At 37.2% G+C, this 26,865-nt stretch overlaps 5 protein-coding genes across 11 annotated transcripts; 4 read left to right on the top strand and 1 right to left on the bottom strand.

The window, feature by feature from the left end:
• Nucleotide 1: 1 nt before the first annotated feature.
• On the bottom strand, nt 2–5,351 carry LOC128599703 (interaptin-like). 3 transcript variants are annotated; one of them, XM_053611603.1, is made up of 12 exons: nt 5,290–5,351; nt 4,529–4,608; nt 4,277–4,432; nt 3,526–3,670; nt 3,396–3,446; nt 3,226–3,303; nt 2,727–2,783; nt 1,937–1,996; nt 1,796–1,848; nt 1,599–1,701; nt 1,180–1,262; nt 2–1,021 (listed from the first exon to the last, which is right to left on the bottom strand). In XM_053611603.1, exons 2-12 carry the CDS (start codon nt 4,582–4,584, stop codon nt 904–906), a joined length of 960 nt encoding a protein of 319 aa, XP_053467578.1. In that variant the 5' UTR covers nt 4,585–4,608; nt 5,290–5,351; the 3' UTR covers nt 2–903. The 3 variants fall into 3 exon arrangements, with proteins under 3 accessions (XP_053467578.1, XP_053467576.1, XP_053467577.1); XM_053611601.1 differs by having other exon boundaries at nt 5–1,087; XM_053611602.1 differs by having other exon boundaries at nt 5–1,087; nt 3,553–3,670.
• apodb (apolipoprotein Db) lies at nt 4,041–9,916 on the top strand. Of its 2 annotated transcripts, none has more exons than XM_053611605.1 (6): nt 4,041–4,359; nt 6,443–6,583; nt 7,333–7,472; nt 7,562–7,683; nt 7,757–7,842; nt 8,819–9,916. In XM_053611605.1, exons 3-6 carry the CDS (start codon nt 7,353–7,355, stop codon nt 9,052–9,054), a joined length of 564 nt encoding a protein of 187 aa, XP_053467580.1. In that variant the 5' UTR covers nt 4,041–4,359; nt 6,443–6,583; nt 7,333–7,352; the 3' UTR covers nt 9,055–9,916. The 2 variants fall into 2 exon arrangements, with proteins under 2 accessions (XP_053467580.1, XP_053467579.1); XM_053611604.1 differs by having other exon boundaries at nt 4,219–4,359; nt 6,443–6,568.
• A 14-nt stretch (nt 9,917–9,930) lies between these two features.
• otos (otospiralin) lies at nt 9,931–11,442 on the top strand. Of its 2 annotated transcripts, XM_053611608.1 has the most exons (4): nt 9,931–10,115; nt 10,245–10,311; nt 10,634–10,657; nt 11,214–11,442. In XM_053611608.1, the coding sequence occupies exons 2-4, from the start codon at nt 10,251–10,253 to the stop codon at nt 11,399–11,401; spliced, it is 273 nt and encodes a 90-aa protein (XP_053467583.1). In that variant the 5' UTR covers nt 9,931–10,115; nt 10,245–10,250; the 3' UTR covers nt 11,402–11,442. The 2 variants fall into 2 exon arrangements, with proteins under 2 accessions (XP_053467583.1, XP_053467584.1); XM_053611609.1 differs by lacking the exon at nt 9,931–10,115 and having other exon boundaries at nt 10,144–10,311.
• A 487-nt stretch (nt 11,443–11,929) lies between these two features.
• Nucleotides 11,930–14,953, top strand: cops9 (COP9 signalosome subunit 9). Of its 2 annotated transcripts, none has more exons than XM_053611607.1 (3): nt 11,930–12,074; nt 13,168–13,240; nt 14,799–14,953. In XM_053611607.1, the coding sequence occupies exons 1-3, from the start codon at nt 12,012–12,014 to the stop codon at nt 14,834–14,836; spliced, it is 174 nt and encodes a 57-aa protein (XP_053467582.1). In that variant the 5' UTR covers nt 11,930–12,011; the 3' UTR covers nt 14,837–14,953. The 2 variants fall into 2 exon arrangements, with proteins under 2 accessions (XP_053467582.1, XP_053467581.1); XM_053611606.1 differs by lacking the exon at nt 14,799–14,953 and adding an exon at nt 14,567–14,786.
• A 1,277-nt stretch (nt 14,954–16,230) lies between these two features.
• and1 (actinodin1) lies at nt 16,231–24,298 on the top strand. 2 transcript variants are annotated; one of them, XM_053611599.1, is made up of 5 exons: nt 16,231–17,250; nt 18,105–18,194; nt 19,716–19,760; nt 19,850–19,980; nt 21,849–24,298. In XM_053611599.1, exons 2-5 carry the CDS (start codon nt 18,122–18,124, stop codon nt 23,334–23,336), a joined length of 1,737 nt encoding a protein of 578 aa, XP_053467574.1. In that variant the 5' UTR covers nt 16,231–17,250; nt 18,105–18,121; the 3' UTR covers nt 23,337–24,298. The 2 variants fall into 2 exon arrangements, with proteins under 2 accessions (XP_053467574.1, XP_053467575.1); XM_053611600.1 differs by lacking the exons at nt 16,231–17,250; nt 18,105–18,194 and adding an exon at nt 18,803–19,356.
• Nucleotides 24,299–26,865: the final 2,567 nt, after the last annotated feature.

Below are 26,865 nucleotides of genomic sequence, written 5' to 3'. Positions count from 1 at the left end.
TAGCATTTTTAATTCTAACATCAAAACAATGTTTTTGTTCTTATTAATAAGTATGCATTTAATGACAAAAATCCTTGTTTGTATAAATAAATGTTTTAAATACATTCCAAGATCAATAAAAACTTAACAACAATCAGTGGATATCTTTTTTCTTTTTAATGCGTCTTATTCACCTGTAGTGTCTTGCCTTAAAACACAGCAACTAAGCCCGATTATTATTTATTTTTAAACGTTTCTAATTAAGGTGTCTGATGTCTTAAATGTTCGCTTCATTAAGTCTTATATAAGACATTAAAAAGTTTAAACACTTTCAAACAACTCTCAAGCAGTTCGAGTAGTTAAAGACTCAGCCATGAGGAAAACATGCACCATAAATTTCACAAAGGTGGAGGAAATTAATAATATTAGTGTTTAAGGGGAACTTCACTAATGTTATCAATCTCCAGATGGACTATGGACTCCAATTCCCAGCAGCCACTGCAGCATTGCATCGCGGTCACATGACCACCAGCACCTGCTATCATCCCGATTTATGAGCAGCTGTGTGTATTATTCACTGTTTATACAGCACTCGGTGTCTGAAAGTGCATCCGCGACAATTAATCGTCCAGAAAAAAAAGTTATACAAGAAAAAAATAATATTCAGTTTATTTATAAAAAGTGAGATAAAAGTTCAGATTTATTATAAAACATTCAGAAATATATATAATTATTATTACATATTATTATGTACATCATTATAGGGACATCTAAAATCACATTTTCAGACTACTGAACACTCAGCTGTAACATCAACTCCAGAGACACATCTTATTTTTATTTTTTACTTCTTCAACATCACTCGTGTAATATATTAACCATACCATTAAATACAGTTGCTGGACAGTGGAGCAGATTTTGTATTTATAAAGGAGGAAGGCCGGTGTGATATATTCGGCAGTAGGGTCTCATCAAGTGACGGACGGTGTCCAAAATATCTGTGTACACGGTGGGGGTCAGCACTCCGAACACCCCCAGCAAGCTGAAGCAGAGTGCGAAAGCAGCACAGGCTCTTTTCTTTATATTTCTCTTATAGCTGTGTGTCACTCTTTTAATAAATAAACAGCAGAATGGAGTTAGTGAGCACAGACTGTGAATTAAAAAAAGTTATTAATATATATCAATATATATATATCTCACTTTTCTGACACATGAAGTGCTTGTTGTTCCTCCAGAGTCTCTGCATCTTCTTCCTCCTCTTTCTGCTCTTCCTCAGGGTTCATCTAGTTCATCAGCAGAATATTACGTAAGGAATAAACCACTGGCGTGTGGTGCTGTTACAGGAAAATAATCAACATGCCATGCCGGTGGTGTTGTGTGAAGTAGACTTACAGTTACCACATTGAAGTTTATTGTTTTTATATTTTTTTTTAAATATGGGTTTACTCCTCTTATACTACAGTGAGTTGCTAATGAACAAGTTGTATTTTTTATCCACTTATAGTTACATTTATTGTTCAGGAACGCCCATGAAACAAGGTATAGCAGCTATAAGCAGTCGTTCCATCACCAGCCTCTCTTTATTCTGTCAAGTTATAATAAGAGGGAAAAAAATCTACCGGATCCTTAGACAGAATTCCAAGCTCTTCCCCGAGTGAAACGGACTGCTCAGTAGTGAGTGGCAGCATCGTATCCACGTTCATGAAGCTTCCTTCACCCCTTCTGTTAAATACAATAAATATACAAACATGTGGATTTACTCAGGTATCTTGCGTGTAATGACAGAATAACTCAAAAGTATAGAGAACAGACGTACACTAAAGCCAATGCCAACTGGTCTTCCAAATCATTTAGCTTCTCCTTCATGTCCTGGATAATAAAACACCCATTTAAATATTTTTAAATATTTAAATAAAAACCCCAATCCTAACGTGGTGAACGAGATCAGCAGGTGTACCTGTTTAATGGTGATGTATTCGGACACCGAGTCTTTGAGCTGCTCGATGGCAAAATCCCTCTGAGAGAAAAGCATAAGGATTATTCTACAATTTAAACATTATATTTACATTTACATTTATTCATTTAGCTTTTATCCAAAGCGACTTACAAATGAGAAAATACAAGCAAAGCGATATATCAAGCAGAGAACAATACAAGTAGTGCTACCATACAATATTTTATGCTAATCTCTGTCCATGAACACGAAGCCTGTTTACTTCAAACTTTCTCAGAATAAAAGTCTAAGCTCAGCTCTTAAACACCGTTATTTTAAATCAAACACTGCTATGAAGTCTTCAGTTAAAGTGTGTGTTAAATGGATTGAAGCCTTTCAGAGATAGAACTACTTTCTCAGAGGGAAGAACTTGGGACTTGTATCTCTGATGGCGTACTGATACCACAAAAGCTTGTGTAGAGGAACCGGGACTACTTTTATTTTTTTTACTGCATCACTCCAGTGTTGGATAGTTTGCTAAAAGCCCATAAGAACAGCTCTGGGAAGATTTTTCTCTCACGTCTATCTCATCCTCACATTTTATTGTTATAGGGTTGAATTTGTGCTTTATAGTCACGTATTTTAAACCTTTAATGACACAACAGCTGCTTTTATATTTCTATTATCAGGGATTTTGTTAAAGTACCCAGGTTTTGTTCTCTCAGTGCAGAAAAACGAGTTTTTCCTGTTCTACGCTTTCAGTAGAAAGAGTTTAACTTTAATAAAGATTGTGCTGTGAATGAATTAAAGTTACCTGATTTATGAGTTCATCTTTTTGTTCCAGATGAAGCCTGTTCTCTGCTAGTTGTTGCTAAAACATAATGTGAATTTATTTGATTAAACATGTAATAATGTGTGTGTGTTTTATTCCTCTTATACAGCAATTTTCTAACGATAACATTTTTTTTAAGAATGAAAGAATGACTAATTTTCTTTTTAAGAATGAAATAATGTTTTTTTAAGAATGAAAGAATTTAAGAATAAGAACTCTTGAAATTTTTAAAGAAATTTAAGAATTTAAGAATGAAAGAATCGACCTCAAAACAGGTTGTCATGTTACAGAGAAACCATGAAAGCGTAAACTCCTCTGTCCTGAAGATGAAGTTACAGCTTTACACTGGAGACTCCTTCCGTGAATAAGAAGTTAAATAAACTAGCCAAACAATTAAACCTTCTGACTAATCAGAATCCAGAACCGAACACTGCTGTGGCATAAGCAGTGAAATATTTCTTTAAAACCAAAAATCTATCACCTGTAAAGCTTTTAGGGCACAGCTGAGCTTGGTGATCTCCTTCTCCTGCTGCTCTTTTTCCAGGAGAAAACTCGACATCTGTAAGGAAAGATCATAATCACAATAAATTAACCAAGTAAATTAAATTAAGCTGAGAAGAGAGAAGACGAACCGCTCTGACCTGCACATACCTCACTAGAAAGTGCTTCTACCTGCTGTCTGAGTGTTTGATTGTCCTTTGCCTGTCACAAGTTCACAACAATAAACCATGATTTGTTGAACACATGGATCACTAAGCAAAATGCTGAGTGAGATATTTACATATTCAGTTCTGTCCTCTGTACGCACGAGTTCTTTGCGGTTCGCCTCGATCGCCTCACAGATCTCATCTTTCTCTGTCTTTGCAGCTCGAATCTCCTCCAGTTCATTCACAAGAGGCTGAACATTCTGAATCGACTGCTTCAAGCTGCACAAACACACATACGCATATTAATAACTAGCAGAAGGTGTCTGAATCAAATTTGTTATTATTTTATCCCGGCAGCCATTTTAAGTTGAGCAGCTAAAGTTTATCCTGGCAGCCATTTTAAGAACATCTGGTTCCCTGAGTGTTAAATCACACAACAGTGGAACTTAAAAAAAAAAAAAAAAAAAAAAAAAAAAAAAAAAAAAAAAAAAAAAAAAAACCTGAACATCTTTACACCTGAACCTTTTTATTTTGGATTGTGATTGGCCGTCAGGTGTTGATTAATTTTCTATAACAGCAGCTCTGACAGTAGCGCAGGTTTATATTAATGCGCTCGCTCAGATACGTTATGGTTTCTATAGTAACAGCTCGTTCACAGGGATTTGTACGGCAGATGCTCCACTGATAATAAAAAGATTTGAAAAACCGTTGTTATGATGAAGTTTTCTGTAAGGAGATATTTATTTATCATTTATGGAAGGAGTCTCCAGTGTCAGTGCTTTGTAGCAGTCAGAGGTAAAGCTGTAACTTTAAGTCATCCAGGTGAGATGATGTGAATAATAGTGTGTTCCTATAGGCTACATCTACATCTGTGACGTCTGATACCTTTTGATTTGGTTCTTCAGCTCGCTGTTCTCGGACCTGAGAAGCACATTGCTGTCCTCTGCCATCTCAGCGGCTTTTTGCAGGTCAGTGTTTAACGTCCTCAGGCAGCTGTTGGAGTGCAGAAGCTCAGCTTTATCCGTGCCCTTGTCTGAATTCCTGTGCAGCACAAACAGAGAACAATGCATTATGTGACAGAGGATTCTGTTTCCTTTAGTGTCTGTATAACTGAATCACAACATTTTAAACACTCACTCATCCCGCTGTTCCTCTGGAATGTGGAGAAAGTCATACTCTTCCATAAACTGCATCTTCTTCTAACACCAGAACATCATCTTAACACAATAATACAACCATATGTAAAAGTATTTCGCACGCTTCAGTATTCCGCACAAGCCTCTGGCTGCTCATTAGAGTTAAATTCATATATTTAAAATCTATATTCTGAATTTATATATTTCTGTAAAGCTGTTTTGGGACAATGTCCACTATTAAAAGTGCTATACAACTAAAACTGAATTGAACTTCAGTATTCCACACACTTCTGTGTATACAATACTTTATAAAGAAGTGCAATTCATTAATTTACTGTTTACTTAGCATGAAAAGGTCAAGGGTAAGGAACAATTAACAGAATACTACATGAAAAATAACAATAAGGTGAACATCGAAATGTACTGAATATTAAACTGTATGTAATACTGACATGCTGTAAAATACTAAAGTGTACTAAATAATAAATTGAACAAACTACTGAAGTGAAATTCTTAAAATACATCATAGTTATGTGTACACACTTTTCTTGACTAATTAAAGAAGGCTAGTTTAAATTAGCTAGCTAGTCACATAGCTTGAGAGCTAACGCTAACGCTCTCGAGGACAGACTGGTATAAAGCACATTTCATAAAGTATTTCTAAAATATTAAATATGAAAGAAACATATAACTACAGTAATTTTAAGGTCTTTTCTAATCAAACATTCAGCTAGTAAGTTTTTTTTCTCTCTCAAGCCTTACCATCTTATTTATTTACTGACGCTAACGGATAAATGCTACTCTGAAAAGCTCGCGCAGTGAATCTTTTCGAACGAGTCTTTTAAGTGTACCGACTCTACAGAATCACCACTCTTAATGATTCATTTGTCGCTATCGTTAACTCTTTTAAAAATAAATAAATAACATATTTTAATAGTTAACAAGCAGATAAATACATAATATATACATAATATATTATACCACTCCACGTAAGCCTGTAGAAATCAGTGAATTGGTGTCTTGAACTAAATGAGTCGAATGACAAAATGAATCATTTTCCACATGACTCAAAAACACCACGATCGCCTGTGATGAATTTAATATCGATCATATCTCACACCTAATATACACTTTATGTATAGTTTAAACTTCACGTTTTCAGATTATTTCCTACAATAGAAGATGTTTGCATGATCCCATACAATTAGTTATAACTTCTTCTTCTTTAGATATGAATCCTTTTTAACATTCCGGGAATACGTTTATTTGTATTAGGGACATGCAAAGGCGATGAAGGGTTTAGGGAACGTCTACAAAGTACATGAAATCTCTTTTTACGTTAAGTAGCCCTAAGTAATACGTTACAATATTTCAAAATTAGGTGTCAGTACAATGGCATTAGTAAGCTATGTACCTAAATATTTCCCCCACAAGGTAACTAATGTATTTGGTAACGAGGAAATAATGATTTTATAATGATCACATGTGTAAAATGACTCTTATAGCATCATTCATATGCACTGTACCAACATGGTGTGTTTATATTAGCACCAAGCAAAATCATAAATTTCAACACAAACCTATTATTACTGAGATTTGTAAAATGAACATTATAGATCAAACTTCAAATCATGATCTTTTAAAGCATGTAAATAAAATGCTGGGATGTTTGTGATGGACATTTGCACGCTTTTTCTAGAAATATGTACTTTGGATTTGTCATATCAAAAACTTTATTTTAACACAGGTTTAGTAATCTTTTATTCAGTATCCTAACATGCTACAAATTGTACACACACACACACACACACACACACACACACACGCGCGCGCGCGCGCGCGCGCGCAAGCCGAAAAAACAATCACGCTTTGTTTTGATCTTTACATTTTTTTCTTATATTTGTCTCATGACCAGTTTGCCTCATCATCTGCTCCTGGTTAAGAGTCCTGCACTGACGACACAAATTCATACATTCAGTCCTTCAGTTCCCAGCGACTTCCTGAAACCTCATCTGTGTCACTGACTCTGATCTGCGAGAAGGTGAGTTCCAGGCAGGTAGGAATTATTTCTCAGAAGTTTTTTTTGTTCATTTAAAGCCTTTAAAGTGTTTATTATTTTGCTTTATTAAGAGACATTATATTGTGTTGTTTTAATGTTACACAGCTCGCAGTTTTATGCAACAAATCAGTTTTTAGATAAATCAGATAAATAATAGATTCAGCCTTAGCTAATTATATAATCTTGCAATATTACATATTACAAAATTATACCAAGTACAATGTACAATGTGTGTTATTATTGTGCTGCTAATACTTTATTTTTCTGAGTTCTTGATATATTTTAACTGGAACAGGTTTCCTAATATAAATATAGAAATATTAGGGTTTGTTCTTTTCAAATGTAGGTCTCTGGGAAAAGCTGAGAACAAAATTAAAACTATTGATCAGATGTTGGTTTTATATGAGCTTGTGTAATTATATTTGAGTTATTTCTGCAATATGTAGGCCTAATAGGCCTTGATTTGGGTTTTATGAGTTTTATTTTCCAGTGCTTGTGATGCTCATTTGGCATTTATTAGAATTAATTAGAATTTTGACTTTTCAAAATGGGACATGAGTTTCAGTAGGACTTTCCTGCTTAACAATAAATGTCATTAAATTGAATTAAAATTCCCCAAATCATCAGAGCACAATAGTTATTGTTAGACAGCACAATAGGAAGCTTTATACCACTATGTGACCACATGACGACTCATGCATTATAACTGCTAATGATGTGCTCATTACCGTCTCGCCACCTCACAGACAGTCGCACTGTCTCCACCATGAAGCGCGTCGTTGTGTGGATGTTTTCGCTGACGCTGGTCATCTCAGTGTCATCTCAGATCTTCCACTGGGGTCCGTGTCCGACGCCGATGGTCCAGCCGAACTTTGAACTGAACAGGGTTTGGAGAAATTTTCCTGCCCTTTATTTCTCAGATCTCACTCAGGTACTGTAAATGGATTCACCTTTTCTGCTGTATTTTTATTGCAGTACCTGGGAAAGTGGTACGAAATCGAGAAACTCCCAGCAACCTATGAGAAAGGCACATGCATCGAAACCAACTACTCTCTCAGACCTGACAAGACCATCAGAGTTGTTTATGTCCGGACACGGTCAGTGATTTATACTGAAATGAGATGAGAGTTAATTCCATTATAAATACATGTTATATTGTGCTGTTTACAGTAAGGGAAAAGTGAGGACCGCTGAGGGAACAGCCATCGTACAGAACCAGAGAGAACCGGCTAAACTCGGAGTCAGTTTCTCCTACTGTGAGTATTTAAAGGTGCAATAGTTGATTTTTTTTATTATTCCTTGCTGGTACAAATAACCTGGAAGATCTGTAGAATCTCATTAAAAAAAGAAAATGCACTAAGCCATTATCTAAGCAAAAGTGTATATTAAGTCGCTGAGAAAACCTGCTTGGAAAACTGTTTTCTGGTCCGGAAGGCTTGTTTGTGTTTGGATACGCCTCCTGTCAGCCGTTTGATACAGACACAACAGGAACTCTATCAGTGAGTCAGTGAGAACAATCCACTCAGCTCAAATAAGAGACTGATTATGATACTAAACAATGTTGTGTTTATCAGCGTGAATTTGCTAATCAGCTGATAAAATTAAAGTGCTTAATGAAACTTTAATCTAATATGAACTGTACTTGGTGCTACTAAAGTAATCTGATTATTGAGTGACTCATGTAGAGATGGAGCATTCCTGTTCGTTTTAACAGGATTACTTAAATACATGTAAATTATTGCCCAAATCATTTCTTTTGTTGTTGCAGTTATTAGATTTTGAGACTTACAGATTTTTTTTTTTGTTAAAACTTATTTCTATAATAATCTTCCTAAATTTGGTGGTGAATTTACTTTCTACCGCAAAAGAAAGAAAGAACAAGCTGATTTTTGAGAGAATTTCCGTTTTCACTGCCATTTTCTTCTGGCTGATTCGAGGTGGGCGGAGCTACATTCCATAGAAGTGATGCTACCTATGCACCAATCAGAATTATTGATCAGAACTGACTACTTTCCTGCTTTCTCTGTCTCTTTGTGAGTGCATCTGCATGTATAGCTAGAAATTTGAGTGTAATTTAGAGTAATAATTTACGTGTGGTGAGGGTGAGTGCTCACATTTTTTTTCTACTGTGAAAGGAATGAGATTTAAAACTGAGATCATAATCACGATATCCACTGTTTTTATATATTCACTCAGTCCATTAAACAGTCTCTCTCTTTCTCTCTGTGTTAGTCACTCCATACAGCCCGCACTGGGTTTTATCCACCGATTACGACTCCGTGGCACTGCTTTACTCCTGCACCGATGTTCTCCGGCTGTTCCACGTGGACTACGCCTGGATTCTGTCCCGCAGCCGTTCTCTCCCACCGGAGACCATCTACCACGCCAAGGAGGTCTTCTCTCGGGACAACATCGATGTCAGTCGAATGGTTCCTACCGATCAGCACGGCTGTGAGGGCGGGGCTTAAAACTACCACCACCATGTCCATAAATTTACATATACAAATATGACAGATGAATCTCTTAGCATAAACGCTTTAATAAGCGGAGGTGGAAAAAGTGCTTACAATGACTTTTTTTTCTCATAATATCAGTTATATTTGTGTGCATTTTACTTTTACATGCAGTAAATAGTCATATGGAGAAATTATTATTATTATTAAATTACATAAAAAATAACTCAATTCCATGAAAAAAGTGTGAATTCAGATGAGTGATGCTGAATTTATGGTTATTTAACAGATTTTTATCTGAATCAAAAGTTTTAAACGCTAGCCCCGCTCTTAACCCCGCCTTTAACCCCGTCCCCAACCCTGACCATTGCAAATTTTTATGCAAATTAATTCATGGGAATTGTTAGTTGTTTTGTGTTGAAATTTGACCCAAAACCATTTAATTAAAATGTAAACTTGAATATGTTTTAATGTGCACACGTGTTTAACTTAGTAGCATAATATTGATTTCTGCTTTTAATTAAGATTTTAACACAAATAATTTTTTCGGCACTTTTTCCTTCTGTTCTAAATGTTTTTGTCATATCATGGTTCCTCTTGATGGAATAAATATTTTATCAAAGTTTGTTTTATTTGGCTGCTGTAGTTCTGAATCACATCCAAACAGCGCCCCCTATCGACCAAACACTTTATATTTTGCATGTATTTTCATTTTTATCCTCTATTCCATTCCAACTTTCAGTTCTATCTGCTGAATGTTTATAATTAGAATGAACGTTAGATATATTAATGTGCTTGAGCTTAACACATGATCATAACATTTTAAGTTATGTCAGTTTGTCCTACATAAATACTTCCTGTGCATGATGTTAAAAATCTGAAATAAATAAATAAATAACTATGCACAAAATGTGTATGAGGTTGATTTTGGGGATGGAGGAGATTTTGGGGAGGAGGCACACACACACACACACACACACACACACACACACACACACACACCATTCAGAAACTCTGAACATTTCCAGCAGCTTTGAGCAGCGCAGATTATTAAACAGAAGAACACCTTAAAACAGGTAATGATTAAAAAAAAAATCTAGTACAAAACAACCAGACTGAAGATTAAACTGGAAGTTTTATAAAATTTGATTTAAAAAAAAATCTTTGCACTTTTATTTTATTCCACTGTGTGTGTGTGTGTTTAGGGAAAGATGAAGTGGTGTGTTCTGTTTTACGCTTTCTTCATGTGTTTTGTCGCCAATCATCTCAGTGGTGAGTAACTTTTGTTTATTATTATTTTTTAATCAGGAATGATTTTATTTAGTCTTTAGATGTATTTAGTCTTTTAATCACAAGTATAATAAAAATTCAAGAATAAGCTTTAATTTAACATATTTACACCATGTTGTATGTTTTTATTAAGACTGTGAGCTCAGTGTTATATTTTGAGACAAAAAAAATCTTTAAAAATAAAACTTGGCACAGAACTCCTCATATTTCCTGAGTCGAAGAGCTGACATGTGAATCAACTCTTTGTGAGTTGTGTAGCCTAGTAATAGAGATCTCTCTCTCTCTCTCTCTCTCTCTCTCTCAGGGGCTCGAGTCATTCCTGAAGGAGGTAAGATGTTATTTGTACTGGAGGGTTTGATGTTATAGTTTTGACCTATCGTATCTGATTTGAGCCATAAGATTTTTTTTTCTTTTTCTTGATTTTCTTTCTATGCACCTACACAAACCTTTCCATGAATTCTAAATAGTTTAACACAACAATATAATTTATTTCAATAAAAAAAAAAACAGGGCTTCCCTTAAAACCCAGTTCTATCTGGTTTTCCTCACACAGTAAATCTATATTATTGATTATTTTAGTTAAGAACGGTATTTAACCTGTCCTACAGGACTGTAATGGTTTCTGATGGTCACTTGTTTAAAAGTTGTGCTTTAATGGTATTTCCATGGAAATATAATGGATATTTCAGTGATATTACCTCCACATTAAATATTTCCTGAATCTGTAAGGAAACAATGGAACATTTAAACTTTTAAAATCATTAAATAGTGAAGAGAAAATGTTAAACAAGTGAAGGAAAAGATGAACACATTTCCTTTTTTTAACAGAAGAACCTCCACATCTGTGCAATATTGCTGTCATGTTTCTGTATTTTTATACTCAGTTCCCTATGATGAGCCCCTGGCCAGACCGTACTGGCCGTACTCAACCTCTGATTTCTGGAACTACATCGAGTACTTTCGCAGTATCGGAGCCTACAACCAGATCAATGAGATGGCCAGAACTTTCTTTGCCCACCAGAATCTTGGTGACACTTTGGGATATGAAGTGGCTGAGCAACATGAACGCTAAACGGGCAGTCAGACTTCTCTCTGCATGAGGATTTAAGGCATAATGACAGATATGAATAGTTTGTAGTTGATATTTAATAATGTAGTTAATAATAGCAATAATAGTTAATTCTCAAGTTTTAACCTTAAAGTTATAAACATTAGATAGGCTTTGATGTGTGTTCGTTTTGATCTATAAAATGTCAAATTATTTTGTAATCAGTTATACTTGTAACAAGTCCTGTATTAAACACTATAGTCCTCTATTCTTCATATAAACATATACATTAAATACTTGTCATAAGTATATTAAACTCTTGTTTCTGGAGTTAATCAGCTTGCAGACAACGCTGTTTATGAAAAAAATCTATTCATTATTGCAAACATTTTGTAATTAAATACAATTATAAAAACGAAAAAAAATGCTAACGAAACAAATAAAATAAATAAATAAAATTCGAGGCTGTGCGCATTACACGGTTCAGACCCGTTCTCCAACAGCGCCAGTGGCTCCTGGTTTCCAGTCGGCTGCATTTAAATGTGACACCACCGGAAGTTGCTTTACTAGCCTAGCTTGGTCCGCTGCTTTTAAAGCTCTCGTTAGCTGTTTTTTAAGCAGTCATTTCGAAGACATGAAGCCTGCAGTGGATGAAATGTTCCCTGAGGGAGCCGGACCGTATGTGGATCTGGATGAGGTTCGTGTCGCGGAGCTGATTTTTTTTTCTTTATTTGAGAAAGTAATGCTAGCGATGTTTACTTCAGATACAATAAACAGGCGTTTCCCCCCGCCTCAGTCGCATTGCGCTAAATTCCGCCTCCTGCTTTTGGATTGGCTAGAGTATCCTTGCATTGCGATTTGATTGGTTGATACGTCAAACTCTGGAGGCGGGATTTGTATGTGTGTGACATACGAGTGCGGGGGACTATGGCAACTGTAATGCTAGTTAGTGTACACTTTTAATCAGATTTTTCCTTTTAAAAATATATATTGGGACGCACAGTTAAATTAATGTAGTTATTTATTAGTTATTTAACTAGATGGAAGTCGCTACATATAAAAAACATTTTAACAAAGATATCCTTTGCTGAAAGCTAGCTAATATTGATACAGCTAGCGAGATACTTTTATATCAAGTACATAAACTCACTTTATTATTATTTTCTTTAAAAATCATATAGTTTTACATTTATAACAAATAATATTTGGTTGTTAGTTATTTACTCTCAAAACATTTTATTTATTCATGAATTAATTTTTTACATTTATTTTATTAATTAGTGGTCTAATTTTTTATATTATTTATGTATTGATTCATTTACGTCTTTCTTTCGACGATTCTTTCACCATTATTTTGTTGTTATTGATGTTTATGCAGTGTCCTCCGCCACGTACACATTTATAACAGTTATAACACATAATATTATTTTACACATTTTCACAGCTTATTTATTTATTTATTTATTTATTTATTTATTTATTTATAGAAGATTCCCAAAGCTTCATGAATGTAATTAAACCTGTAATAAATATGAATCACTGCTGTATAAAAGGAGACATGGACAAATAAAGTGGCACACAGCTTGAAATGTTAATATTATTAAATATATATGTATATATTTTTAAAAACTTGAAATAATAACTGATTATTTCATGTTTAATGAATCAGGTTTTTTATGTGAGGAATTGTTGATTTATTGTTTTATTTTCTCTTGTATAGTAGTGATGATTTTTCCAGTAATTCAGTAAATATGTCATTATGATCTGTGTGTGTGTGTGTGTGACCACAGGCAGGGGGCAGTACCGGGCTGCTGATGGATTTGGCTGCTAATGAGAAAGCCGTGCACTCCGACTTCTTCAACGGTGAGACACGTGACAGGAAGATTCCTTCCTTCCTTCCTTCCTTTCCATCCTCCCCTCTTCCTCGCTCCCTCAGTTCCAGAATTCAGTCCAAACACAAAGTTTAGAGTTCTGGTTTTCCTGACTTTAGAAGAAGAAGAAGCCTTTATTTGTCACATATTAATTCTTTCTTTCTCTTTATTTGCTTTTTTCCTCCATTTTCCCCTCATTTATTCTTCCTTTCTCTTTCCATCTTTCCTGCCTCTCTTCTTATTTTCATTTGTTCTTTCCTTCCCACTCTTCTTTCATTCCCTCCTTCTTCTTTCTACCCCACTTCCTCTTGTTTTTTCTTCCTTTTTTCCCTTCCCTGGCTTTCTGTCTTCCCTCCTTTCCTTTGTCGTTCCTTCTCTCTTCCCCTTTTCCAGTCTCTCCTCTCTCATTCCTGCTTTCCTTCATGACTGATTTGGGCACATAAAAAAACTAATACTTCATTTTTAAAATTAAGTCTCTCTCTCTCACTCACTCACTCACTCACTCACTCACTCACACACACACACACACACACACACACACACACACACACACACACACACACACATGTTTAAAGTTTTTTTTTTTCCTTAACAGCAGAATGTTAATAAATAGAGTTTAAGACTAAGAGGCAAAGAAAGGACAGCCAAGTAAATACATTCAGTGTTTAAATCCATGTAACAATGAGATGTATAGTGAATATTAAAGAGGTGTAAAGTTTTGGCACCCCCCCAGTTTCGTTTGGGTCGCTGCATCTCGTGTTCGGTGAGAGAGATGCAACAGACACACATTTTAACATAAAATAAAATCAAACTTTATTATTTCTTATCAGGAATAAAAATGTGTGAATGTGTAGCGGTGTTTGATTCATCATTTAGGTGAGTTACTGGATTAAAAACAGTGTTCACCTTCTATATAAGAACAAGATTTTGTCTATTTTTAAAATATGGCCTAGTCTCTTGTAAAGGGTGCCAATATTATTATTATTATTATTATTATTATTATTATTATTATTATTTTTAAATTCTGCAGTTACTTCCAATTACCCTTATAATAAATAGCTTTAATTGCACCTTGAGTATTAAAGCAAACCCAGTCCACAGTCCATCTATCTTATTATATGCATTTGATTTTTATCTAATTACGGCTACACAATGGTAGTAAATGTGCTTTAGCTTGGTGTCAGGAACGAGTCCGAGATGCAGGCTGTTAAAGAGTAAAGCAGAAACAGAACCCTGATGTGTAAAGGCTTTTTTACGGGGCTTCGTTGGCTCCAGCACAGCACGGCTCCAAGTTTTAAAGCCGTGTTTCCGTCTGCAGCGGCTGAAAAGAGCTTAACACGTGTCACACGAAAGCAGCTTCATCCGCAAGGCGAAGTGGAACAATGCTGGAGGGAAAAGAAGAAAAAAACAACTGCACACACGTCTTTAATGAGGAGAAATCCTGCACGTATATAAGCTCTGGGAAGTGACGGGTTGTGTTTTTTTTTTTTTTTTTTTTCTTTTTCTTTCTGTTCACTAAATTTAATTCTGTTGTTTTTTTTCTGTCTCAGATTTTGAAGACCTGTTCGATGACGATGACATCCAGTGATGAAGATGAGGCAATGAATCAATCGTGTGAAATTGTACTTTTTCCTTATCTGTATAAAGTCCAGTTTATGATGTTGGGGGTTTTTTGTCAATAAAACGTTTTGTGAAAAAATGAAAACGGACAACATCTTTTAAATTTCCAGATGTTTCTGAACGTTAAAGATCCCACACATTCCATTACGTGAGCTGAAACGATCCTGATTCTTTTCTGTTCCTGGTGAAATCTGTTTCCAGCTCAGATTGCAGGTTTTTGTAAATTCCTGAACACCTGTAGCTGTGTGTAATTACACCTTCAATCCGGCGTTAACACAAAGATACAGATGTTCTTCGGCTCACGTCTTCACGTTTGCTGAAAAATATGTTTCTGTTGAGACGTGCAACATCTCAAAACCCCCGAGGAAAGAAACAGAGGGGAAAAGAGACAAACATCACAACGTCTGTGTCTCTGCCATCAACACACACATCAGTACTGTGTGTATAACTCATTTTACTGTATTGCTGTGGGTTAGTCGCCCAAAAATTCTTAGCCATCTTGAATATCAATCATTTATTTGAGTGCAAAATTTTACAATGGATTAGAAAATATATTTTTTAGGTAAAACTCTTGTCATGTAAATAATAAACACTGTTTGTGTTGCTGTAATAAAAAAATACAGAGTAATGGAGTGATTTCCACCATGAAGTAGATTATTTTCTTCTAACAGCACACTCCTAAGTGTTTTATTCCTCTTACACCACAGCAATTGACCAACAATTACAATTTTTATTTATTAAATAACAGTCAAATTTTTAAAATCGATTTATATTAACATTCAAAAACAAGTTACTTCCTGTTCTCACTTACGTTACAGCAGCTATAAAAGTCGTTCCCTCACCAGAACTCTCTTTATTCTCTCTCTTCATTCCCTCTCTTCATTCTCTCTCTTTATCTCTCTTTATTCTCTCTCTTTATTCCCTCTCTTTATCTCTCTTTATTCCCTCTCTTTATCTCTCTTTATTCTCTCTCTTTATTCCCTCTCTTTATTCCCTCTCTTTTTATTCTCTCTCTTTATTCCCTCTCTTCATTCTCTCTCTTTATTCCCTCTTCATATTCTCTCTCTTCATTTTCTCTCACTTTATTCTCTCTCTTTATTCTCTCCCTTTATTCTCTCTCTATTCTCTCTCTTCATTCTCTCTTCATTCCCTCTCTTCATTCCCTCTCTTCATTATCTCTCTTTATTCTCTCTCTTCATTCTCTCTCTTTATTCTCTCTCTATTCTCTCTCTTCATTCTCTCTTCATTCCCTCTCTTTATTCTCTCTCTCTTTATTCTCTCTCTATTCTCTCTCTTCATTCTCTCTTCATTCCCTCTCTTTATTCTCTCTCTCTTTATTCTCTCTCTCTTTATTCTCTCTCTATTCCCTCTCTTTATTCTCTCGCTTCATTCTCTATTCTCTCTCTCTTCATTCTCTCGCTTCATTCTCTCTCTTCATTCTCTCTCTTTATTCTCTCTCTCTTTATTCTCTCTCTTCATTCTCTCTCTTTATTCTCTCTCTCTCTTTATTCTCTCTTTATTCTTTAAACAAACCAGCAGCGTGTAAGATAAGGATTTAAAATGACCGTAAGATTGAGCGCTTTACAAATCGTAATAACTGGGTCTTGTTTTCTCTTCACTGTTTTATATAAAGACAGAAAACCTCTAAAATCTCCTCACAGGCTTCGATATAAAATATAAGATATGCTTTATAAAATATTTACAGAATGCTTATGAAAGTGTGAACATATAAATGCTCTGTGAAATATGAATTTTTACTTCAGTGACATAAACAGTTCATTTGTGTTGCATTATTCTTATACTGTATAAAAAAAGTCTGTAGAATGAAGTAAAGTAGATATTTATGATCATACAGGGTGCAGCACACAGTGAGATGAAATAACGTTTGTCCTGGATCCAAGGTGAAAGATAAATACAGTTTATATGACAAACACATACTCAACACATTATATGATTATCATTAGGTGATTTAACCAACAGAGGTTTATGGTTATTGTTGTCCATTTCTTGATTGACAAACCTAGATGATCTGGGTTTAATAAAAAAAACAACCCTATGTTAAATAGATATATGGTGTTGCACAGACCCGAGCTCCTTCTTTTCTTTCTCCTCTCTCCTCCTTTCTCCTGCCATGTCTGTAATTCTGAGATCTGATTGGTCGGCTGGTGAGATGAAAGGAAACCAATCACTGTGTCTCCTGCAGTCTGTTCAGGACGCTGCATTTTGTTTTTAATGATCAAGGTGGTGTTTAAAACGTGCCTGAACCTTCACCGGGGGCACAAACAGCACCGGAGCCTCTGCAGAACTGCTGCAGAACCGCAGAGCCAGGTCTTCATGTACAGCCTCTGTCCAGAGGCCCAAGTTCTTCCACACCTTTCGCAGGTAAGACGAGTCTCACCTTCCTGCATCATCTCCATTCAGTTTAAAACTTATATCACCATTCTCACTAATCTGTCTCAAACCCCAAACTTTACCGGGTTTTATTCTTCATTATGAGAGTCATCAGAACCAATGATAGATATCCTAAACAAGACAGCAGAATCCAGGGTTGCCAGATTTGTCTATTTCATGAATTTCTTTTGATTTGCATAAATTATCTTAGTAATATTATCATCTTTGATTCAATACAATTCAGTTGTTTATTTGTATAATCACTTTCAACAATAAGAAATCCGGATATAGATTTTGATCAAGCCAAAGAAGTCAAGTAAAGGTTGAAAAAATGATTATTTTTAATGTAAACAGTAAATGCATGGCTCATTATGTATGTTTTGTTGCTAAACAGGTAAAATTATGCATCAATATAAATAATGTTCTGTAACTGCAGTACTGTAAATGTGTATGAAGTAAAAATACTCACTGTTTTACTGTATAAACCTATTAAATTATAATTTATTCATAGTCATAGCCATTCTATATATGTATATATAACATGATGAGACTATTTTAGGATCTTTATGGAAAAACTGCTTATATATGACGTTAAATCCTTCATGATACATTTAATACTCATGAGTTTAAAGTTTATTTCAGTTTTTGGAGTCTTTGAAACTGCAATTCGTGTGATTTTGTGACATTATTTCAAACGGTTATATCAATAATTCACATTTTATTTCAGAAAACATAAATACACTTAATGCATTAAAGAGATATAAAATATGAATTTGTATTTGAGTTCTGTTAAATTGTTCTAATTAAGCTCCAAGTAACTGATTAACCCGAAAATTCATCTGTAGGAATCAAGAGCTGAAGAATGGCTCGTCTGAGAAGATCATCCTTCTCTCACATCTTCACAGGATTTGTGCTGACTACAGCCATATTCGCAGGTGAGATCACCGCTCTGGACCTGTAGGATTATAGAACTATTACAGAATTATTCTCAGCTGATATATCACAATATGAGGCGGGTAGATATAATTCAGAATTTTAAGGAATCAGAATAAAACACGCAAATTCAGACTAATAAAGACTAAAAAATAAATGTCAACAATAACCAATCAGAATGACAGTGGAAGCGTTCCCAGTTGCAGCAGAAGTTGATGTGCAGACTGACGTCATTTTATAATTTATAAATTTATAGACAAATTTTTAGTATAATTCAGTTCCTAACACTGAAACGGCAATAAACACATGCAAATCTTGGACATGATTAATACCAGACGTACAACAGTATAGAAAATAGATCGATGACTCTATATGAATCTATAATCTGCTTTTTAAAACAATTCCAGTTTCCTGTTCCGTCAGTATAAATATGGGTTTTTCAAACTTTTTGCACAGTAAATTAACAGTATTTTATGTACATAATTATATCATGTTCATAATGTATAATATTCATGATGTTCAGCACGTTATTTAAATGTGTACAAGATTTTTTTTTGGGTGTATTTATTTATTAGAGACACATTTTGCTGTTTATTTTCATTAAACATGCTCTTGCTCTCCTGTTAAGAACCCATTTGTTAGTAAAACAGTGTAATACTGTTCAGATGATTTTGCAGATGTATGAGTTTTAATGCTTTTTGGTCATAGAAACACTAAAATAAGGTCATTATCCTGAAGAAAAAGATGATCTCAGCATAAGACGAATCTTTAGCGTCAAATTGTCTCATTTCATTTCTATAAATGAATGCACAGTTATCATATCTACCAAAAGATCGAGACAATTTCAAGCTTAAAATGGGTAAAAATGTTTAGAAAGAGGATTGAATATCTTATAATTATGTATTAGTAATTTTATCATTAAAACTATTACATATGCACTACCACAGACATGCTTCATCAGCACTGTGTCTGAAAAACTCCCGAAAACCTGGAGGGTGCGGAGTTTTGGGTTCTTTTGTAATGAATGTGAATAATAAAAATGAATTTTTGCCCAATTGTTGTGTTTTAATGCATTTTTCCAAGGCAGTGAGATATTGCTGTGTCCTAGCTCTAGTGTTTGTAGATGAACTGGGATGGCACCAGCAGAGATAAAGGTCATGAAGGGTAACGTTCCTCACTAAAATAAAAGCCAGAAAACACACTCTGTATTTTTTCCAGAGATAATGAGAGCCGCCTGTGGCCAGCTCCTGTTCTTTGTAGATTTTATAGCTTTTGCTCTAAAAGACCCACTAAAGCACCACGTCCTGCTGATCCACGTTAAAAGTGCTGATGTGTTCCGCTTGAACATTAATCTCATACAGTGGCAGCTGTACATTAACCACCACCTCCTCCCTGAAACCATAAAATCACAGACTGCTTCACCGTCAGCTATTACATCTCCGCTTACCTCAGCGTTTTCTGCTTTACCTTTGACACATGCAACATCTGGTTCTTCTCCTTTTCTTCCTCCTCCTCTTTTACAGAGTTCCTCCTGGCTCTCCCACTGACCCAGCCCTCCATGGAACACGGTAACTTCTCCAGCTTTGTCAGATTTCTGAAAGTCCTACTGTACAGAAGAGTGCTGTTTTTAAACTTCAAGTTCTCCCATCCAATGCAGGTACTGAGATCAATGCTGAGCGGTCTTCCAAGAGACTCATCCGCAACCGGAGGAACATCAGCTGGTACAAACAACACTCTGACTTCTGGAACTGGTACAAGTTTTTCACCGACTCGGGCAACCAGCAGGGAGTGAGTACCGCTGTTCTGTGTAAAAAACGAGAACACAATCCAGAGAAGAACCTGTTTTTATCACCAACCTGTTCTTACATTCATTCAGAACAAAACCCCTGAAGGTTCTTCACCTCATTCCTTTGTAGAACCTTATAACAGAAGGTTTTCCTGTTAGTGAGTTCTAGTTAAAACCTTTAGCAAGCAAACAACCCTTAAGTATCCAAAGACCCCTTTAGTAACCAAGGGTGTGGCTTCAGGGCTCCAACGGGATCCGATCTAATTTGGTCTGTAATATGTTTACTCTTCAGTTCAATCTAGCACCCTGAAGATCTCTTTGTTTAATTTACATTTACATTTATTCATTTAGCAGAGGCTTTTATCCAAAGCGACTTACAAATGAGGAAATACAAGCGATGTATCACGTGGAGAACAATACAGTAGTGCTACTATGCAAGATTTTTAGTTCTAGTGAAGCAAAGTGTGCAGAGTCGAGGTATAAGAGCCAATGTAAGTGCAGAATGTTTGTGTATTTATTTAGTTATTTGTTTGTTTGTTTGTTTATTTATTTAAAAAACGAAGTGTTGGTGGTGTGCGTGTGTGTGTGTGTGTGTGTGTGGGGGGGGTTACGGGTTAGTTAAATGTTCACAGAAGAGGTGGGTCTTTAGCCGTTTGGGTTTGGAAGTTCATTCCCCCACTGAAGGTTCTGTAAAGGGACCTCAGCCTCGCTGTGTAGGCACTACCGGGCGTTGGTCGTTAACTGATCGCAGGTTGCATGAGGGAACATAAACCTCAAGGAGAGAGTTGAGGTAGGAGGGTGCTGTTCCAGACAAGGTCTTGTACGTGAGCATCAAGACCTTGAATTTGATGCAGATGGCTACACAAAGCCAGTGGAGGAGTTGAAGAGGGGTGTGACATGGGTTCTTTTGGGTTGGTTGAAAACAAGGTGTGCTGCTGCATTCTGAATCATCTGAAGGGGTTTGATGGAGCTGCTGGGAGACCCGAGAGTAGTGCGGTGCAGTAGTCCAGCTTTGAGATAACAAGAGCCTGATCAGTGAGATAGGGTCTGAGTTTCTTGATGTTGTACAGAATGAACCTACAGGATCATGCAGTTGTTGAAATGTGGTCTGTAAAGGAGTGATATGAGAAGCCATGAGACTCAATCACAGACCCCAGAGATGTAGTATAAATAGAAAAGAGCAGTGGACCCAGAACTGACCCCTGGGGAACCCGAGTTGTGAGTTGCTGAGACTCAGAAACCCCTCCCCTCCACAATACCTTGAAGGATCTGTCTGAGAGATATGATTCCACCCAGCGCAGAGCCGTTCTGGTTATGTCTAGACTGGAGAGAGTTGACTGATGAGGATCTGATGATTCACAGTGTTAAAGGTAGCAGAGAGGTCGAGTAGGATGAGGACAGATGATATTGAGGTTGATCTTGCAAGTCGTAAGGCTTCAGTGACGGAAAGCAGAGTGGTCTCCATGGAGTGACTGCCTTTGAAGCCAGACTGCTTGGTGTCCAGGAGATTGTTATGTGTGAGAAAAGTGGAGAGTTGATTAAAAACAGCTCTTTCAAGGGTTTTGGACAGAAAAGGGAGGAGGGAGACAGGTCTGTAGTTGTCAACAACAGCAGGGTTAAGTGTAGGTTTTTTAAGTAGTGGGATAACCCGGGCCTGTTTAACTGATGTAGGGAATGTGCCGGTGGAGAGGGATGTGTTAAAGATGTGTGTGAGTGCAGGTAGTAGCGTGGGAGAGATGGACTGAAGCGTGGGAGAGATGGACTGAGGGAAACTTTTAACACTTAACTAGCCAAAGTATTCAAAGCAGTGTAGTCAAAGATGTAATCTTACATTTCTGAATATATGTTCTTGCTCTCGGCTGCCTCTCAGGTTGCAGAACTGGACCGTGTGTATCTGGCCTACCTGCAGAACAAGAACCGTGCTGAAGCCCAGCGCTCCTACAAGATCTATCTGCAGCATCTGGGTGAGATCTACAAGTCATGCTCCGAGTCTGACGACCCAAATTGTGTTGCCTCATACCTCAGCAGGCCCAAGGCCAAGGCTGAGCCGCAGACACCGGCACCGGTTAAGTCCTGTGATCCTTTCCGGGATCCCCAATGTCTCTATGCTCGGGGATACTCTGCTTATCCGTATGCAGCCTCTGCAAAGGCACCAGCTCCGTCTCCTCCTCCTGCTCCTGCTCCAGTTAAAACCCCGGCCTACATCCGAACCCCTGTGGTGAAGGACCCAAGTTCTGGTCAGTACTATTATGCCCCTGCGGCACAGTCCTTCCTGTCTGCTGAGCAGAAAGCCGAGCTGTTGCGTATTTGCGGTGCTGAGGATGTTGAGTGCCTGCAGTACCACTTCCGTGGTGCTTATGGCTACAAACCCGCCGGAGTCCCAGCTCCATCCTACACCCATCTAGGCCCCCCCTCACAGAAGGTGCAGAAAGCCCCAGCCAGCTTGTACTTTAACTATCCCAACTGTGATCCCCGCGTCAACCCGTATTGTGCCTACGCTGCTGTAGCGGCTTCTCAGAAATCAGAGGCACCATCTTCTTTAGCTGCCCTCGAGAGGTTCTGCAACCCACTATATGAAGACAACTGCAACCCACTGACGGGTACCAGGTTTGCCGCTCAATCAGAAAATCCCAAAGATGATCCAGCTTTGGCTGCAGGCACTATCCAGGAGCAGCAAAACTCCCATTACGATCCCTATGCCATGTTCCAGGATGCTGCGTCTTCCACCATGCGCAGGTTTCCGTCTGGTTCACGCCAAATTCCACAACACCCTCAGCCACCCACCATGGAGGAGAACTCTCCATCATTTGGACCTCCCGGGAAGACCAAGGAAGGCTATGATTGCTTTATTGGATACGATGAAGAATGCTACCCAGTTGGAACCCAGAATGTCCCCAAAATAGTCCCACAAAGGCAGGTTCCGCATTCAGTGGGCACCTATGAGCCCCACGTAAACGCAGATGGCACTAGAAAGGGCGTGATTGAACCCGATCCTCACTGTGACCCCGAGTATGACAGAAATTGCCGTCTGCGTCGCTACGAGCCTGAGGCTGAGGAACCAGAGATGCAGTCTTCCCCCAAGGAGGAACGTGAGTATCTGGAACACAGGGAGGAACCTGTTCGCCATGAGAATCAGAGGGAGGAGGTCTTCCCTGAACAGCAGCCAGACATGAACAACCAGGGCTATGACCAGCAGCAGTATGACCGCTACATGAGTGGCCAGGAGGATCCCTATGCCTCTTACGATCAGCCAAATCAAGGTCCCATCAACTTCCAGGACATCCTGAAGGTGTATGCAAACCGCTTTCCAAACCAGGAGCACCATCGTGCCTTCACAGGAGACTACAAGAAGAAGTAAAAGCTGAAAAACGCAGCGTAACGAATGATGATTAGGGAAATGGGACAGTGTGTGGGCTGTGAATGATGTTATTCACATCAGGTGTAAAAATATTAAAATTACAGAGAAACAGATCTTCAGCTCCAATGGTGCAAAGCGCAGTAGTGTGACAGCACCTATATAGGATTTCATTTCTTTAGGTTACACTTCTATTTTATCGGTTTAACTTGCTCTCATGTTAATGATCAGTTTAATTGATTTAGATGGTTTAGAGAAGATTCCTGGTGCAACTTGTTGACTAATGGATCGTCTGAAGTCTTTTGATATCACCTGATATATAAATTAAATATGATGAGTAGTAAATTTTCAAGAGGTGGTAGAATTCAAAAAGTATCTGAATATACAGCAAGCTTTTTTGTGTCCTATTTCTTTTTTTTCTCCTTTTTCCTTGAAAAATGCTTTTTCTCTCATTTAATGTTTTTTAATGTGTTTGTATGAAAACATTTTTCTTTGAATGTCTGGAATAAAATGCTTTTAAATAAAATCTTAAATTGGTGACATGTCTGGTCAATAAAAACTAAAACCAATACAAAATAAAATGTCCCACAGAATGAGTGTATGGACAAAAATAAAGAAAACCTTTCTGCACAAATGAAACATCCAAACCTTCTCAGAGCCCAAGAATTACTGAATGTTCTGATAACGTCATATATAATGTATAATGCTTCAGCACTTATGTACTTATGCTATCTTATGTTTAAAGAGAAAACTCTTTTTTTCCTAATAGGCCTGTATTTTGTCCATTTAGTGACGCTTTGTATTTTTTCCCTGTGCATCAGTAGGATTATTAATAATTAATGCATGAAAGCAGTACTATAAATGGACTGTTGAAACTGTAGATGTGGATATGAACAGGAGAACTGACTCTGAGTCCTGCAGAACCAGCAATCTGGAACCTGGAGGAATTTTAAAGTAAAGTAAGTAGAAATACAAGTAATAATAATAATAATATATATAGTAAAAATAAAGTTAGACAATTCAGAGTCTCCCTCTAGTGGCAAAAATTATATACAAAGTGTATAGAAATGAGACCTGGAATGTGTTGAAATATATATGTGTACAAAATATATAATAAACTAAACTCCACAGCTTTACTGGGATCTTTACTGGGAACTTACAGTGCTGCATAATAATAATGTTGTGAATTTAGCAGTGTATGACTCTACTCTAGCCTTTATAATTTTATCTCTGTGTATAATATATTTCATTTAAACATGAAACCCTATGATGTCTAAGCAGATGAAATAACCCCTCTCTCTCTCTCTTTCACTGTATTCATCACTGTCAGAGATTTTCAGGCTCTGGTGTGATGTCAGTTTTCTTCTTTTCTTTGTCGTCACCACAGGGACAACATAATGGTAACTTTAACAAACTAAAAAAACCCCAAACACAGCACTGACAGAGACAAAAAATCTTTTATCCAAAATAGATAAAGAATGAAGAGCCATAAAGGGGCATCCTTTATAAATATAATCTAATATAAAATATAATATAATTTATCACCATGCACAAAGAAAAAGATTATGGATGTCACTTGCAGCGGCCATTTAAATATGCATTCTTTTATCTGAGGGACAACGTGTTTCTGTCTCAGGGGCTGTGATGCATTATAGACGTGCTTTATATTCCCTCGCCATAAAGACAGGAAATTGGCTCGGGGAAATAAAATCATGTTTGATGTACAAAGCAAAAGAAATCCTATATGTGAGAGTCGTCTGTCTCGGTCATCTGGGTGCAAATGGATTAGAAAGATGAAAAAAAAAACCCAGCAATGATTGTTACTGCTGTTCAGCTTTTAGTAAAGATCTGATTTAGCATGTGAAGGACTTCTAATAAAACGTCCGGCTGTAAATGTCGAAAAGTGAAGAATGTCTACAGATGTTAGTGTTGTGCTGTTTGTGACCTGAAGCCAGAGATGAGTATTTTGTTGGGTGAAGGGTTTTACCATGCAACAGAGGGATAAAAAACATTGTTATTTCATATTTATTTAAACACTAGACCTCATTTATCAAACTGGATATGAAGAAAAGTGATCCGGTTCATTTGGAAAAACATTCATCTATGTTTCACTCCTGAGTTTATTTACATGTAGTATAATGAGATGATCAAATCATATAACTATCGAAGAGTGCCTGTGATTTTATACACGGATTTATGATGCTGTCAAGTTTAAATCACTTTATTCACTTATTCAAAACTGTTATAAATGAATTTTACACAAGGGAATTCTCAGCTATTCACCTCACTAATCCTCAATTCGTTTGTGTGTGTGTGTGTGTGTGTGTGTGTGTGTGTGTGTGTGTGTGTGTGCTTAATTGAGCTGCTCTGGTTTTTTCAGAGGAAAAACAGCCTCGAAAATCTTTCCCAACACTGTCAAACTCTTCGTCTCAGGTGGTGTTGGATGGAGGCAGAGGTTGGAGGCAGAGGATGAAGGCAGAGAATTGAGGCAGAGGTTGGAGGCAGAGGATGGAGGGAGGCAGAGGATGAAGGCAGAGGATGGAGGCAGAGGTTGGAGGCAGAGGATGGAGGGAGGCAGAGGATTGAGGCAGAGGACGGAGGCAGAGGATGGAGGCAGAGGATGGAGGGAGGCAGAGGATGAAGGCAGAGGATGGAGGCAGAGGTTGGAGGCAGAGGATGAAGGCAGAGGATGGAGGCAGAGGATTGAGGCAGAGGTTGGAGGCAGAGGATGGAGGGAGGCAGAGGATGAAGGCAGAGGATGGAGGCAGAGGTTGGAGGCAGAGGATGGAGGGAGGCAGAGGATTGAGGCAGAGGACGGAGGCAGAGGATGGAGGCAGAGGATGGAGTCTCATCGTTCTCATCGTTCTCATCGTTCTCATCGTTCGAAACATCATTCTGTTTCACAGAAGTGAAACAGCAGAAATGAAGAGAATTCGAAGCAGGAAGTTACTGTGGAAATCACTTTGATCAAATACAGTTTGCTTTCACCTTTTTAATTCTTTTTCAAACTTTTTAGTATCTAAAACTCACTCGGTGTAAATGCTTCTGAGGGTCTGTCTTGTGCTGTTTTGTCATTTTTGCATCCTAACAGCTCTGGACCTCTCTGTTGTCCCACAGCCGTTACATGATGGATGATTCTTACTTCACTTTCAGCCTTGAACCGGTTTGGTGTTTATCTCATTAATCTGTTTTGTGTGCCGTCATTTATCTTACACAAGAGGTGATTTTCACCACAACTAGCCTATTATTTAATTACATAATACGTTCGAATGAACTTCCAAGGTTCTTTATACAGTTATAAAGTTACGGGATTCATTTCGGGATTAATGAATCTCTCAGGTTGGATTCATTAACACTGACTGAGGAAGTTCAGACTCTACCGAGTTGTGTAAGTGAACGTGTGGAGAGAAAAGTGGATCAGTACTCACAGTATACAGTACCGGTAGTTTGAGTTACACACCGAAACTAACCCGGGTTTTACTCTGTGTGTATCAGCGCTGTGTTTTAAGACGATTCCTCGTCACACTGTATG

This window comes from Ictalurus furcatus, chromosome 23, assembly GCF_023375685.1.
Source record: "Ictalurus furcatus strain D&B chromosome 23, Billie_1.0, whole genome shotgun sequence".
Taxonomy (NCBI): domain Eukaryota; kingdom Metazoa; phylum Chordata; class Actinopteri; order Siluriformes; family Ictaluridae; genus Ictalurus; species Ictalurus furcatus.
The sequence above is the reverse complement of the archived record's forward strand: the minus strand, read 5'-3'. Positions and strand labels throughout refer to the sequence as shown.